Source organism: Borostomias antarcticus (genome assembly GCF_949987555.1).
Source record: "Borostomias antarcticus genome assembly, chromosome: 35".
Taxonomy (NCBI): Eukaryota; Metazoa; Chordata; class Actinopteri; order Stomiiformes; family Stomiidae; genus Borostomias; species Borostomias antarcticus.
Genome location: NC_140268.1, coordinates 391,578 through 407,663, shown reverse-complemented (window position 1 = coordinate 407,663; position 16,086 = coordinate 391,578). Strand labels below are relative to the sequence as shown.

General features: G+C 42.7%; 2 protein-coding genes across 2 annotated transcripts in view; both read right to left on the bottom strand.

The window, feature by feature from the left end:
- Window positions 1-8,060, bottom strand: part of gaa (alpha glucosidase) — a gene marked incomplete at its 5' end in the record, with an annotated part of 24,896 nt that extends 16,836 nt beyond the window's left edge. The window contains 7 exons of the mRNA XM_084460970.1: window positions 527-645; window positions 1,381-1,500; window positions 1,989-2,085; window positions 2,784-2,949; window positions 4,028-4,179; window positions 5,052-5,373; window positions 8,053-8,060. Coding sequence (XP_084317096.1) covers window positions 527-645; window positions 1,381-1,500; window positions 1,989-2,085; window positions 2,784-2,949; window positions 4,028-4,179; window positions 5,052-5,373; window positions 8,053-8,060 — 984 coding nt within the window. The remainder of the gene's footprint in view (window positions 1-526; window positions 646-1,380; window positions 1,501-1,988; window positions 2,086-2,783; window positions 2,950-4,027; window positions 4,180-5,051; window positions 5,374-8,052) is intronic.
- A 3,891-nt stretch (window positions 8,061-11,951) lies between these two features.
- LOC311327866 (sterile alpha motif domain-containing protein 9-like) lies at window positions 11,952-15,879 on the bottom strand. Its single transcript, XM_084460971.1, has one exon. The coding sequence runs from the start codon at window positions 15,862-15,864 to the stop codon at window positions 12,370-12,372; it is 3,495 nt and encodes a 1,164-aa protein (XP_084317097.1). The 5' UTR covers window positions 15,865-15,879; the 3' UTR covers window positions 11,952-12,369.
- Between the last annotated feature and the right edge of the window lie 207 nt (window positions 15,880-16,086).

Sequence of the window (16,086 nt, the reverse complement as noted above, 5' to 3'; positions counted from 1 at the left end):
GCAGTCTCAAGTCACAAAAACGATTTTGGGGGTCTTGCTAAGGCCAATTCATAAACTAATAGCAAGTAAAGGTGAATATTGAACTATAAAAAAAAATCTCTTATTGAGCTTTAATATGCTATGCTAATCCTAACTAAATGTTAGTAATAGCCATAATTCGCCTTATTCACCTGGCAGCCATATTGGTCAGTCTGGGGTGCGGATGCGGAAGTGCCCGTTGACTTCAATGTTAAAAGTTGAGGTGAATGAGCCATAGTTAGCCGTCGGCTGCATTCACTCCCATGTATTTCCAAACGCGAAAACAACGTCATTGAAAAACAATCAGAGTCTGGTAATGATGAGTTTGTAACCCCGATAGTGTATTCAGCCTGTTATTTTGACTATTTTGGTTCTTGAAGTGGTGTTTTTACAGTGAACTTTTAACACTGAAGTCAACGGGCACTTCCGCATCCGCACCCCTCATTACGTCAGACTGACCAATATGGCAGCTGAGGTGAATAAGGCGAATGGCGTCCACAGTAGTTACCAGGGGGAAGTTGGCGTGGCGCATGCGTCGGACCACCTCTCGGGTGGCGTTGGTGGACGGGTATCCCCAGCGACACAGGTGGAACCCCAGCGCCCAGTAAGGAGGCATCATGGGATATCCTGGAGTACGATGAGGAGACATCAGTCAACAATCTGGCTTGTGGCTTCCTTTCCTTGCTTCCTTCCCTAATCGCTGATGTATGAGAGATGGATGGTTTAGGGTAGGCCCTACCTGAGCTGGTATCAATAATACTCTCCCTTATACTCCTTATTTCCTTGAGGAAATCGTGGTCTAAAGGATTAGATCAAGATAGAAAATATCAAAGACTTTATTTTCGCTACGCAGCTGTTAGAAATCTTCAGTCAGGTCAGATCTGTGAAACTTTCAAAGGAAAGGAAGGATGAAGGATGGATTTGCCAAAGAAAGGTCTTCAAAGATAGCCATGATCTTGAGATCACACTTCCAATAGAGATGGTCCATTGGATATTCTCTTGTCAAAAAAAAAACTCTTCAGCTGGGTACTGTGGGTCGTACTGTACATGGGTGGCGTGAAGTAAATGGTAAACGGTAAACGGACTGCACTTATATAGCGCTTTTCCACCTTAGCGGCACTCAAAGCGCTTTACAATGGCCTCTCATTCACCCATTCACACACACATTCACACACCAATGGCGGTAGCTGCCATGCAAGGTGCTAACCTGCTCATTGGGAGCAATTTGGGGTTAGGTGTCTTGCTCAAGGACACTTCGACATGTGGACAGTCGGAGCTGGGATTCGAACCGCTGACCCTTCGATCACTGAACGACCCGCTCTACCAACTGAGCTACAGCCGCCCCGAGGTGAAAGGTCGTACCTATGACCTGGAGGTACTGTCGGACCACACTCTGAGGGTCCGGGCCCAGGAAGACGTAGAGATCCAGGATTCCACCAATCGCCACCCAGGTGAGCGCTGGAGTGGGCTGCAGCGCCACCTCTACACCAGAAACAGCATTGCACAGTACGTGAATATGGATATCTGATGCTGCTTGGTGGTAGGGCTGGGTTTAAACAATCGATTCATCGATTCTGAATCGATTCTGAATCAAATGATTCAGAATCGATTCATGAATCCCAAAATCGATCTTTTATTTAATGAATGAATGAATAAATGAAGGTATGAATAGTTCATTCATTCATTCAATGATTCATTCATTCATTCAATGATTCATTCATTCATTTTTGGAAATCAGTATCGATACCCAGCCCTAGTATTGATGTGTTGCATAACTTGGCAGTCATGTAATTAAGGTTACAGCTAAGAAAAACAGGTTTTAGTAACACTAACCGAATTGATATTGAATCGAATCGAGATAATCGATTCTGAACCTTGTGAATCGGAATCAAATCGATTCTTGAAATTCGACTCGATACCCAGCCCTACTTGGTGGTGTGTGTGTGTGTGTGTGCGTGGGCATTTCCTACCCATGGCGTTGCTGTTGAGTAGAAACAGTCCGTACGCCTGGCCGTCGCCCTCCTGGATGATGCAGAAGGGGTGTGAGCCATACAGGTTGGCGTTGCCCTGCAGAATATAGACCTGGAATTAACCACATCCTCATCCCGAACCTACAAGTAGAGTAAAGCGCATTGTGTTACCTCTGTGTATGAAATACGCTATACAAATAAAGCTTTGATTGATTGATTGATTGATTGATTGATTGATTGATTGATTGATTGAAGTACAGACAGTCGTCTCTGTAGTATAACAGTAAAATGGTACGGTACGAACGGTTGATTTCTAGGCCCAGATTAGACCCTAACCCTTGACCAAATGTTCCCTTCGACAAAGAGAGAGAGAGATCTCCATTACAGATGCTGTTAAATCTAGGATCAGAGCTTAGTCTGTGCTGGGTAAATTGTAAATTGAGTATTAGAGTTCATCTGTAGCATAAGCCGGCAGCAGCATTCCACTGTGACTGTACACCGTACATTCCCAGCAAACACGCAACGTCAGGGAGACGTTCAGATCATGTCTTAATAACGTCCGTCGGTCCAGAACCCCGTTTGTACGTCTGCTGGACCCCTCAATATTCAAACGTCTGGCTCGGACCCCTCTAAGACGTCTGCGGACGTGCAGAACGGGTCCAATATCTGAACGTTAATTAAAAAACATTCTAATTGGATGTCTTTAGACGTCCGAAAAAGACATCTAAAAGACGTCTTTTAGACTAGTCTTTGCTCAGTGGGTTACATGAAAGGAATGTTGAATGTTGGCCTCACGTGGGGCGCCATGTCTCTGTTCCAGAGCGAGAGGGAGGTCCAGTTGAGCTCCAGGATCAGGGGGGTGTAGTGCTCCCCCAGCCCAGACACCAGGTCCGAGGCCAGGGAGGTGGACAGCTGCAGGTACTGGTCGGCAAACAGCAGCGGAGCCACCGTGGTGTTCATACTGGCAACACACAGAGGACAAGATGGCCCCTTAGCGAGGATGTCATGAGGTCATGGCTGGGGCTGGTTGGCCATGTTTCCATCCACTTGTCAATCGAATTGTGTGAGGATCGCTAAAAATATGAATGCGAATAAAGCCGGTGAACGTGCGTTTCCATCTAGAGCACAAAAGACTTTTATCGAACAAGAGAAAATCCGATGAGATCGACAGTACAAACTTTTTGTCGATTTTCATGATTTTTAATCGAATTTTACTGTTTCCATAAGGCATTTTTAATTCGATATAACTTAATTCGCATAAAACGTGTGGATGGAAACATGGCTATAGATAAATTTTATTCATGTGTCACTCCTCAACACACAGATCATAACGCACAGTGCATAACACAGCACGGCATTAGTTGAGGACCACTCACATGGAGTTGCGAGACACAGAAATAGATAAAAGATAAGATTAGATAGATAGATACAATTTAACACAAATTAAAGTACCACAAATGGTCATATTTCACAATCAAACGACTTGTTATACTATCAAAAGCAGTCACAGGTACAGTACAAACAGTTTGTTTGTTATACAGTCGTCCAGTGTTTAAACAGTCATGAAAGAACGTCTTCTGTTATCATGTTGCACATGATGAGGCTGACTTTGATAGATGCAGACCAAGTTGAGATTCCGTGGAGAGCACAGACAGGTAGGCAGACAGACAGAGGGACAGACGTAGACAAAGAGAGAGAGAGAGAGAGAGAGAGATAGAGAGGGTACACTAAGTAGACAGGCAGAGAGAGAGACACGCACAAGATCGGAAGGCAGGTAGACACACAGACAGACACTGGCAGACACAATGACACTCTGGAATATGTAGGGGTGGGTCGTATGCCCACCTCCCTTGTTCTCTGTAAAGCGCATTGTGTTGCCTCTGGGTATGAAATGCACTATACAAATAAAGCTTTGATTGATTGATTGATTGATTGATTGATTGAATGATTGAATGATTGATTGATTGATTGATTGATTGATTGATTGATTGATTGATTGATTGATTGATTGATTGATTGATTGATTGACACACACTCACAGGACCCGGCCGTTAGATTTGCGGCGCACTATGAAGCCGAACGGGTCGGTCTGGAAGTCGGTGATGTAGAGGCGTTCCTCGGAGGCCGTATCTCTGCTGGACTGACCGGTGGAACGTGGAACCTCATATCGCCGAGACGACGGATCCTTCAACTACAAAAGAGGAAACGCAACGTGACCAAACATAATGGCTGCGTTCCGAATCGCATACTACCCTACTATATAGTACGCCAAAACAGGATGTAGTATGTCCCAATACATAGTATGCCACATGCCGTATGGCAAAAATACCAGGATGTCCTACTACATCCGGTCGTATTTTGCAGTATGCAAGCCAGCAGGCTTTTCTGGCTATTCTGACCCACAATCCTGTGAGCAGCGGAAATGTGCGTCACATGCGCGAGTTGACAGCTGTAGACGAATGTGGCGTTATGGACAGCGACGGATGTGGGCAAATTTCAAGGCGCAATGTTATGACGAGGTAGTATGTCCCAATTGGATGCCTACTGCTTGCAAAGTACGTACTTTCTAAGGGCAGCTGTAGTAGGTACTGGTAGTAAGAAGTAGAAGTATGCGATTCGGAACGCAGCCATATAGTATGCATGAAGTACAAAGGCTGCGGTCCTAGTATCTAGGCTTATCCTGCTTCCCGATGAGTGCGCTCCGTCATTTCCTCTCAGGGCTTTGAGGTGTATAGGATTGGTGTAAGGATAGACTTTTTAAGAGATTCACCCTACATCTTAAAACCAGTCCTTTCCTTTTTAATCCACTAGAGGGCAGTAATGACCACACATCTAACAAGTCAAAAGATTGGAATAGTACATGTTGGTCCTGCTTTTCTCCACGGTAGCCAATCAGTTCCTACGTTCCTAAACAATGTAGTTAACATAAAAGTGAATAATGTAATGTATTGACCTATACCTAAGAGTAATGCCGATCTATACTACAGCTGAATATGTTAGCATGAACCTAGAAAGGACTAATATTTAAACCTATACCTCAAAATAAAGCCGGTTGAGACTCACAGTGAGGTGTAGTCTTCCTGCATGTTCCTCCATCACCTCCAGCCTCAGGGTGGGGATGTCCCGGGGGAGGTAGGAGGGTGTGGGCCTCCTCAAGATGGCGGCCTGGCCCCTGGAGGTCGGGGTGAGGGGCCCCATCCTGTACCCAGTGTAGGAGGGGGGGTAGAAGCACCAAGGCGGCCCTCCACCGGGCCCTGCGCCTGGGAGGGGGGCGTAGCAGCACCCTCGACCCTCACACTCGCTCCGACCAAGGACCCGGTCTCTGGCACAGTCAAATCGACTCTCCAAAGCCAGGCTGCATTCGGCCTCCTTGGGTTTGTGGGAACTGGGGAATAGGGGGTCTTCCTTGAGAGATCTGAGATGCTTGAAGCTGTCCCGGTTGTGATATCCCGTCTCTGTACTGTTTAAACTGTGTCTTTCTAGACCTGATATGTCCCTTTTCTGTCGTTCTGTTAACTTGAGCAATGGGAGTTCTTGGTGGGAATAAAGGCTCATGAAACATGTCACAAAAGCCACCATGAGGACCACCGGTGCCCTGGTGTGGGTGGCAGACAGACAGCACAATACCATGTTTGCAACAGGAGCTGTTCTGGTGGGGAGTTGAACAATTTCGACAACAACTGAAATTATTATGGTTTTATGAAATTTATGAAATTAACTTATTAATAAACGTTAGTGGCCAACTGCAGATTCCTACTTTCCCTACAACTAATGTGTGTAGGTTTGTTAGTTTGCAGCTTCGCTGTTAACGGTTACAAAAAGTTCGCCAATGATAGACTTAGCCTATTTATGTCCATAGATAAGGCATATTAATATTAAACTAGCTCAACACATCAAACGATGGAAGCAAAAATTAGATACCGGTTGGTTGCGTGGAAAGCCAGTAATCTCCATGATTAAACAGTATTTGAAGGAAACTAACAGGTGTTATGGGTCATTCTGTGACCACCGGATTTTGTGACCGGTCACAATATCCGGTGGTCACTGATTTCCGCATGTTATACACCGAAATGTGTGACCGTCGAAATGTGTGACCAACACAGCTTTCAAAATCTACGGCAAGCCGCTTGGGGCGAATTGCCCGGAGCAACAGGACAGTTGTTGTGACTGTGATGTGCGATCTGTACCTTCTTTGCACTTTGATCAGTGATGATTGTCACTAAACGTCTCAATGACGCCAATAACAGAAAACTGTTATAAATATTTTATTGACTTAAAATGAGTGAAGTGAGTAAAAATAAATGAATGAAGTGAGTAAAAAAAAAAAAGAAGAAAAAAGTACCACAGAGCATGGGCCGACTGGGCCAATACAGTAGCATTCAGCAACACACTGTAGTATATTTTTATACTGTATTATACTGTATTATATCAATACATTTGTATTACTCTCATGTAGTAATCAATTTATTAAGAATAATGAATAAACTTCACTTTAGGTAGAACTGTGTTATTATAAGTAATTTAACAGGTTAGTGACAACATATGTCCTGTCCTAAAGTCAACATTCCTTTGTCCCTGAGTCAATCAAGATAACAGCTCTGAAGAAGAAGTCAGTTAGCCTACGGTTGTAACATGATCCCAGGAAGGACCAAGCAGCCCCATTGTCTGAGGAAGGGGGGCAAGAGCTCAGCTGATGCAAAGACCAGGTGACATCTTGACCAGTCAGAACATCAGTTGACCGTTTGTGATCATGTTTATTTCCCTTGTATGCAAATTTGTTTGTCGTGAGACCTGGCCTGAAGCCAGGACATATAAGCTGGCCGCCTCGTGAAAGAAAGTAGTATTGCCTTAGTTTTGGCCCTGTTTGGCCCTCTTGAAGTTCTGTTTCACAAGAAGAAGATGCATCCGAAATATACAACACACAACACACAGCTGGGTTGTAGAATGGCACACCGGCCCTGTCGGACAGGTTTATGCCTATGGGGGGTGACGAGCGTATGTGCGCAGGTGACTACTCAGCATCCGTAGGCCGCTGTTAATCTGGTCACGAGCCTGGGCAGAGGGAAGATGGCGCCCTAGACAACACAACACAAACTAAATATGAATCAAATAAAAATGAAGATGAAAATAGAATACATAAAATGCATAACATAAGATGGAAAATAAAACATAATTTGAAAGCTCGCCCAACTTGTGGACCAAATCGCCTTCTTCTGTCACATTTGCATTCACAACAGGCAACAGATCTCACTATACTGTGGACTGTTATTACTAATTTGTTTATTATTATTATTATTATTTTGGAGACGTTCATCCTAGAACAGATATTCTAATCTCTCTTTTCCCTTTTTGCAGTTTTTTTGTTGAATTGTTTAGGCCCTATACTGAAAGGAATATGGTATGATAGACAAGGAATGTGATAATTAATTTTCACATTCATTTATATCTAACCATGCTTATCATAAAATACTACATTACTACTCTTTTTTATGATTGTTATGTCAGGAACCTTTTATTTGTAATTGTTTTTAACACATGGTAGCCTTATGTGGTCTCATGAGGCCTGTCTTCATCTGGTGCATCAGAATAGAAATGTATTTCGATAGAAGAGTAAGCTTGACTACTTCTCTAGTAGTTTGCCTGAACATGAACAGGGCCATATTGCAACCAATTAGTGCTTGGTGACATTACAACTGGTTTAGTTCTTAGGCACCAATACTTAGGGCGCTTTCACACCTAAAGGTCTAAACAACGTAGGTGTTCAATAACACTATGGCACTGTATCTCTACTTTAATAACCCTATTGTACTGTATCTGACTGTAATGTAATGTATCTCTACTTTAATAACCCTATTGTACTGTACCTGTAGTTTGGCCCGAAGCAGAAGTGGATCTGTCCATACCAGCTTCTCTAGCTAAGAAAGGACAATAAAGGTTTCTTATACGGTATAGCATCATCATATTCTAATAATGTTTATTTAATTTTCCCGCTTAAGAATCAAGTAAGATGCAACACTGGAAACATATTACATAAACATAGCTAAAGTGGCCATTTTTACTGTACCTAGCCATCGCGCTAGATTATTCTGGTTAATCTTTCTCAGTATTTTCACCGTGATCTTTAAAGCACCATCAATAGTGTACATCTGCTCCATTATATCCACAGTGTCCATGCTGCAAGCATTCTCCAGCTGGCTCCTTGGGACGGGGGGGAAGCCTGCAACACCCTTTTTCAGATGCCACTGAAACGTCTTCAACTCTGCATTTATCAGCTCATTCAATGTGTCGAGCAGTTTCTCCATTGTACTGTAGATCACTATAGACAAGGGACCATACAGTAAAACTCACATAAGTGAATAGGATCACACCTACAGCAGGTTGATTTTTCTGAGTATCTTTAATATTTGTTGTGCAGTTAGACTGTAATGTGTATGAAATTGTAGGACATTAAATCGGACTGTATCGCTGGTTGTCCTGTATTGCCATACAATGCTATTGTTTACAATGTCCATCCATCCATCTTCATCCGCTTATCCAGGGTCGGGTCGCGGAGGCAGCAGCTCCAGCAGGGAGCCCCAGACATCCCTTTCCCTGGCAGCATCAACCAGCTCTGCCTGGGGGATCTTTAGCCGCTCCCAGGACAGTGTGGAGATGTAGTCCCGCCACCTAGTCCTGGGTCTACCCTGCGGCCTCCTCCCAGCCGGACACGCCTGGAACACCTCCCAGGGAGGCGCCCAGGAGGCATCCTCACTAGATGCCCGAACCGCCTCAACTGGCTCCTTTCGACGCAAAGGAGCAGCGGCTCTACTCCGAGTCTCTCCCGGATGACTGAACTTCTCACCCGATCTCTCAGGGAGACCCCAGCCACCCTCCGGAGAAAACTCATTTCGGCCGCTTGTATCCGTGATCTCGTTCTTTCGGTCATGACCCGACATTGTTTACAATGTAATGTGTGAAATTATTAACCTTTTCTAGTCTGACACTTCAAGCATGTTCTGTGTTGATATTGAAGTTGTGCTTTCTGACTGAATTGATGTTGGTAAACATGTTTTAATGTCATAAATTGTGGCAAATTAAGAGTTAATAGCTGAAACAGTCTTGGTTGTAATACAGGTTATGCAGGAAATGACTCCGCCTTTACTTTCACTTTGACCGTAGCCGTATCGCTGTACTTTTCTGTACATTGTCTAAAGTTTTCTCTTTGTTATGTTTCTTAAAGACATTGCACCAATTTATTTGTAAAAATCAGAAACAGTATGACAAATAAATGTGAATTCCCATTTGATCCTGAGTGTGTGGAGACTCCTTTCTACTTAATGTTACACGGACACATGACAATACCCTGACTGTTATGAACACATTATTATTTACATTAAAATGGTTTCCTTTAATGATATCCTCATAGATGTACTATACACTTTTGGGGATAGAGTAACTCCCCTTCACTGTAACATCTAGGCAACAATCCATAAAGATTCATGTTCAGTCCAGTCTCAAGAGCACAAACTTATTATTGATATTCTAAGGAGCACAAATCTATCCTTGAAATATAGCCTAAATTAAATATCATTGATATTTCAAACTTTGGAATAAAAGCTCAGAAGTGTTTTTATAGCAAGATAAGAATGAGTAGGCCTACTTACAGCTCTCGCTGAGCTCTGTAGACTTCCTGTAGATTGTGTCAAAGAAAAGGGTGTAACTCTTTCCTGCTGAGCTACATACAATCAAGCCCCCAGGATCAGCTTGGCTCATTAGCGCCACCATTAGCTTAGAGGCCAAGCTCGGTATTGCAAGTCACGTGACAGCATGCGGCCCAAAAGCCTTATTTCTACTAGAAATACATTATAGTAGATATGGTTAGCAGAGGAAAATAATTTTTTTCTGGGTATCATTCAGCATCAGAGACCAATCTAAAAAAAAGATAAACTTTGAACTCATTTAATTTTTTTCTTCTTTTTTCATAATACTGGTTTCCTCCATTTAGCAGTCTTTGCCATTATAAAACATGTACACATGTTGTCCCCCACCCATCATGCATGTTCCCTTGTGGTAACAAGCCCCCTGCCTCTCACTGGATCAGGGCCAGGTTTCCCAAAAGCCTCTTTTGTTAAGAGGCTCTTTAGCCCATTCAGTTGACCAATCAGAGAGCTTGCCCAGACCAGTTGACCAATCAGAACGCTCTAAACGAATGGCCCAAGAGCCTCTGAACGAAAGAAGCTTTTGGGAAACGCAGCTGAACCTCCACTCCCCTACTCAATGTCTCCATCTATTGGGCAAACAAGTCCATGTACATGTATGATCTTCAGTCCAATATAATGAATGTTGAAATACAGACGTATCGAAGGCTACTAAACACCTCAAGCTCTGCTCTCTGCTGATGTAGAACGTACATGGTTTCCTGAGTAAACTTATCTAAGACTATACTGAGACACCAAGCATAGTTTTCTCATGTAAAAATAAAAAATGTACTTCTCAAGGGAAAATGTGCCCCTTTTGTGGTGGATGTTGGTACTACGGCGGGACTGACTCATTCACTGACTGACACACTGACTCATCATCAATCTCGACATGACGCCTGCTGTCTTGAAGTCCGCCCCCCGCCTTCTCCCCTTGGCTGTAGTCGGGTAGGGGACAACAATGTTATTTGGAGATGGGACATATCTTTAATTACAGAGGTTCATTACATGAACAAATCATATTTGTTCTAATCAGCTCGAGCCACCTCTTTACTAAATAATCAAGTTGGCATTAGGGCTTTAACGATTATGACTTTTGCTTAACGATTAATTGTCAGAAAAATAATCGCAATTATTACAATAATTGTCAGAGTTGTTGACCGGGGGGGGGGGGGCTCGCATCACACCACTAGGGCCCCTTGCCGATCTGGCACCCTAGGCGGCCGCCTACTTCGCCTGTGCCACGGGCCGGCCCTGGCACTGATGCTCATGTCCGCATGATTTGAGTGAGAGTGTGTGTTTGAGAGAGAGAGAGAGAGAGAGAGAGAGAGAGAGAGAAAGAGAAAGACAGACAGACACAGAGTGAGTGAGTGAGTGAGTGAGTGAGTGTGGGTGGGTTCCGGGTTCTGACTCATTTTTAGCCTAATAACACAAGTACTCAGCCTATGAAGTAAACCTGTGGTTTAAAACCACGCCTCTTTAATATCATGAATGTTAACATTTACATAGAACATATATCCTCCTCAATAAAAAAAAGCATTGAAAAATTAAAATTAAGAAAATTTGGAGAATACAAATAGCACATGAAGTGGACAATGCATCAGTGCTTCTTTACTTCTTTAATACATAGTTTCTTGTCATTATTTGCTATGAACGTATAGGACAAGTGCCAACAAGTTGAAGAATTCCATTGAACTGGGTTGCTACCATATTAACTCTGCAACATATTTGTATTTTATAATAAAAAAAAAAAAAAAAAAAAACATTGTACCTTTTTTATATAACCGCGGTTACAAAAAACAATCGCGGTCAGAAAAAATAATCGCGGTTTGACGATTATGTAATAATCGTAACAGCCCTAGTTGGCATTGCACTTTGGCCAGTTAAAATACATAAAGAAAATGCACAGTGCATGATTAAAGAATCACAACATGTCTATTTTGCTTCATTGTTTTCCCAAACATGTTTATGTGCCTACAGCACTGAAGACATTAGGATAAAACAGTTGGAATGCTTAGTACATGCTCAAATACTGTGCATTATATACAAAAGACATTAGGAAAAATACATACACATTGATATAAAAAAAAGTAAAGAAGATGCACATGGTATCTTTGCTTACAGTCAAGTTACTGTATCTTTCCAAGGTAAAATGGAATGTGTACATATAACACAAGTAACACACATCATATTCATCTAACTGTACATATCTCTTTCATCCCATTCTACAATTAATGTCTTAACAATGTTTTGTGAGATGTGATTTTTGCAAGCTCTATTTGTTTGCAACCTCTTAATCATTTGGACAACTGTCTACACTTATAATATTTAATTATTTATGTTCAAGAAGAAAATAAGCCTGAACAGAGTTCAGTTGCTCCTTACAGATAAGCTTCATGCAACATCAGCAGTGTCACTGTGGTAATGTAGGCACTTTTATTGATAACAAAGAGTTCAAGGGTCATGTTGGCATATCAATGAGCTCTGAACACCTTCAGAGTATCTCTGTTAGGAAAGGAGTAAGACAACATGTGTAATACACATCAGCATGAAATTCAAAATGATCAGCACAAATCGGGATAAATACACATGTTCATTTGAAACTGTCAAGTGAATAAAATGGATATTCATTTAGTATGGCCCACATTTTCAAGAAGGGCTGCATTGGAGGACACAAGTGTGCATGACTGCTTCTTGTTAATGTTCTACTTTTCCACTGTTATGTTGTATGCAACAGGTCCTCTAAATGTGAAGCCCAAGTAGAATGTAACATTCTCATTGCCATAGGGCACAGAGGCGTAATTCAGAGGAGGAATACAGAACTTCTGTTTTGGACCATTAAGATAGACCGTACCATCTTCTGTCCAGCCAGAAACAGTTCTCAGTAGTTGTGATATTTCCGGCATTTTCCACACCTCTCCACGCAACCACTTCAGTCTCTTCTCAGACAAAGAGAGGTTTCTTAGATGTATCTTAGTGATTGGTTCAACTTTGCTCTTGTGGACAATCTTGCTCCATCCGCTTCCATTGCTCAGGAAAAAATGAGTGTAAATTCTTTTCCTTTTCGTAGGAACATCCTTCATTTTGGTCCGGTAGCTTCTTTTAAGGTACTCAACGGCTGACTGAACAATTTCATATTTCTTCTCTTTGTCATGGTCGCTTTCATGATCCTCTGGCCAGAACAGTAAGGTGAGCAGGAACAGGGCACTGGACAGACATTTACGTTTGTCAGTAGGAAACTGCTGACTGAGTGTCTGAAGGTCTCCCAGGTCAGCCACCTTTGGAGACTGAGTTGAGAGGCAACTCAATGCAATATGGACTGCCATGTAATTGACCAGATCAATTTGATCCAGCCTAGCACTAAGGGGGTTGTTTGGGTAGAGAGATATGATTTTCTCTAGAATTGTCACAGCATCTCTTTCTTTCTGGTCAGTCAGAATGGAGAGGATATTGGTTATATTTCCCCCGCCAAGGCGACAAATGATCATGCGTTTCATGAATGGTGTCAAAGTTGCTGGATTTGACTGCATTTGTTCTAGGTTTGTGCTGGCCTCACTGAAATAAATCCCGTACTCAGTGGATTTCTTCACCAGCCATGTCATTGGATGGCTTATTTTAATTTCAGGACTTTCAATGGTCTCCCCATGATCTGCACCAATGTCAGTCTGGAAGAAACTCAGATCCTCTGAGATCCACTCCAGAGATTCATGTAGCATCATCTGAAGGTTTTTCAACTGACTATGAAATGGCTCCCAAGGTTCCCTCACTTCCTCTGGAATGTACTCTGTGATCAGATACTTCATACATTCTGAGTGGCCACAAGCTTTGTTTGAGAAAACATGCAATGAGAAGATGAGCTTAAGCAAGCTGAATCCAACTTCAACTGCAGCAAAAGAGCCAGAATTGTTCATGATTTCACGTTCTACTTTAGCCGCTTTCTCACATTCACTGAAACACTCCATGGCTTTCAGTGCCGTTTTTACAGCATCTGCTGTGTTTTCAGCTGTCTTTGGTAGCTTTTCAATGGCTTTACACTTGGCATTGAACCACCTTCTGTACACTTGGCCTTTTGTGTCAAGTATGAATGAGTTTCCAGGCATTTGTCTCGCTGCCATTTCTGCCCAGTCTTTTGCCTCTTCAAACTTCTCATGGGTGTAATTTAGGCGAGCAAGTTGCTGGGCAAAGAATGCATCTTTGTTGAAAAGTTGGTAAGCCTCCTTGAGTAACGCGATTGCCTTGTCAGGGGTTTCTTTTTCCCTCACATGCTCAATGAGAGGAGAGAACAAACTGTCAGATTCATCTCCTTTACTTATCTTGCTGCGTCGCATGAACAAGGCTCTCAGAAACTTGATGTAATCATCTTTTCCAAACTTATGCTCAAAAAGAACATCTTCGTGCAGCAGATCCATTGCCAATCCACTTTGCTGTTTTTGGTCACCAAGGAGTTGCTGAAGGATTTCCTTTGCGACTAGTGGATGGATGATTCGAATTGAATTAATGTGTGTCTTGTCATCTTTCAAATGTATGAAGACCAGCTTGGCCTGCTCACTCAATAAACTCTCAAAAGTATGTTGGCGAAACCTTTTCATGTAGGAGGTTAATGGGAGCAGGGCTTCACAGTGGGACTGGGAAATGAAGGAGTTCTGAACATAAGTGTTGAGCAATGCCACATAGAGAATGAGGCGGGTAACAACAGATTCATGATCAATTCCTTGAAGCAAATGTTTCACAAATTGTTCAACGTACTGATGTTCAAATCCTTCACTCACAAATGTCAAGGTTAATTCTGGCTCGTACTGTTCCTTCAGTTTATGCAGCTTCCCTGCAAACTTTCTCTTCTCCTCATCTGATAGTTTGTGGTTGACAGAAACATTCTGCAAAGGGGATTCTTTGCACATCTTATCTGGATTATGAGAACGTCTGCAGCTCAACAAAATGAAACACTGACCACTGATTTTCTTGGTGTTCATGGCTATCTCTAATTCATTCTTCAGATCATCCAGGTATTCATTGTCACAGTCTTCAATCAGAAGCAGCACAGGGAGACACTTCTGGGGATCTCTTTCCTCATACTCTCTGAGCTGAACCGCATGCTCAGTGACTGTGGCAGCAGAGTATGATGGCTTCACAACAGCACATCTCAGGTCTTTCCTATTGTTCCACAGCACCTGTCTTGCCACAGTGCTTCCACCACTTCCTGGAAGATGGTAGATGTTGATTTTGCTGACAGGAAATTGATCCACACCCCATTTCATGGTGTCACAGAGAAGTTTGGATATTTCCCTGTATGCATCCCTTTGAATCACTTCTCCAACATCCTGCTTTTCTGCAAGCCATAAATTTAACCAGGTTACTCTTCCACCATGGTAAAACTCACGTTCAATCTTATCTTTCTCTGATTTGATAAAGTCCTCCGTTGTTTCATTACAATGGTCCACACTGATGATTTCCAGGGAAAACATCCTCTCTTCCTCTCTAGTTTCAAGAAGACACTGTCCTTTAACGAAGATAGGCAAGTGTTTTGTGTCTCTAGAGGTCATGGGTTGGATTCGCTGCAGTGTAGCATCCACGTGGTTCATTTTCATCCCGACAACACTGAAACGGTTCACAGTTTCTGTTCCACACGAGGCCTTTGTAAAGCTTTGCCACTTCTGGAAGTTTTCCTCAGATTCCGAGATGCAGATGATGTCTTCATGACCCTCCATGTCTGTGAAGAACTCATAGAAGGTATGCAAGAGAGGTTTCTCAACTGGAGATGTGAGAAGGAACGCTACCAGGAATGTGCCTTTCGGCAAGATCTGTTTGCAGATCAGTGACACGGATTCCCTGAGGAGGGTCATTTTTGTTTTGATCCATGTCATTTCATCACAGGGGTTTTCATTTCCTTTGTAGTCGCTGCGCCCATTGCAGAAGATCCAGCTTGTCTGCTCGAACAAATGCAGATGAGTCACAAAGTCTTCAATGGTCTTGCCAGTTGGTATTTTGTAGTTCTGCATGAAATGCATGTTTGCAGCATGGTGCTGTATGTATTTACTGCAGAGCCCTGACAGCTTGGAATCTGGGTCAAAGTCAAACACACAGAAGATGTTCATGTTGAGTAAGAAGTCAATGCTGCTCAAATCATCAGGTCTGAATTTGTTGGTGACAAGAATGTACCACTTGTCCTTCTCAATGTATTTCTTTCCACTAGTCATGAGCATTGTGAGCTTTCTTCCAAGATCTTGGCAGATGTCTTGTGTATTGACAAAACGACAGTTCTCTGCCTCATGTCTTTGAGTGTCCCTGTTTGGGACTCGCTGGTAGAAGGCACTTAGACTTTCATCAATCACCTTTTCCGTTTTTGAACCCACCCTTCGGTAGATTGTTGCCTTTTCATGCTCAATTTTGTTAGCAGACTCTTTGAAGTTCGGCAGACGAACAGG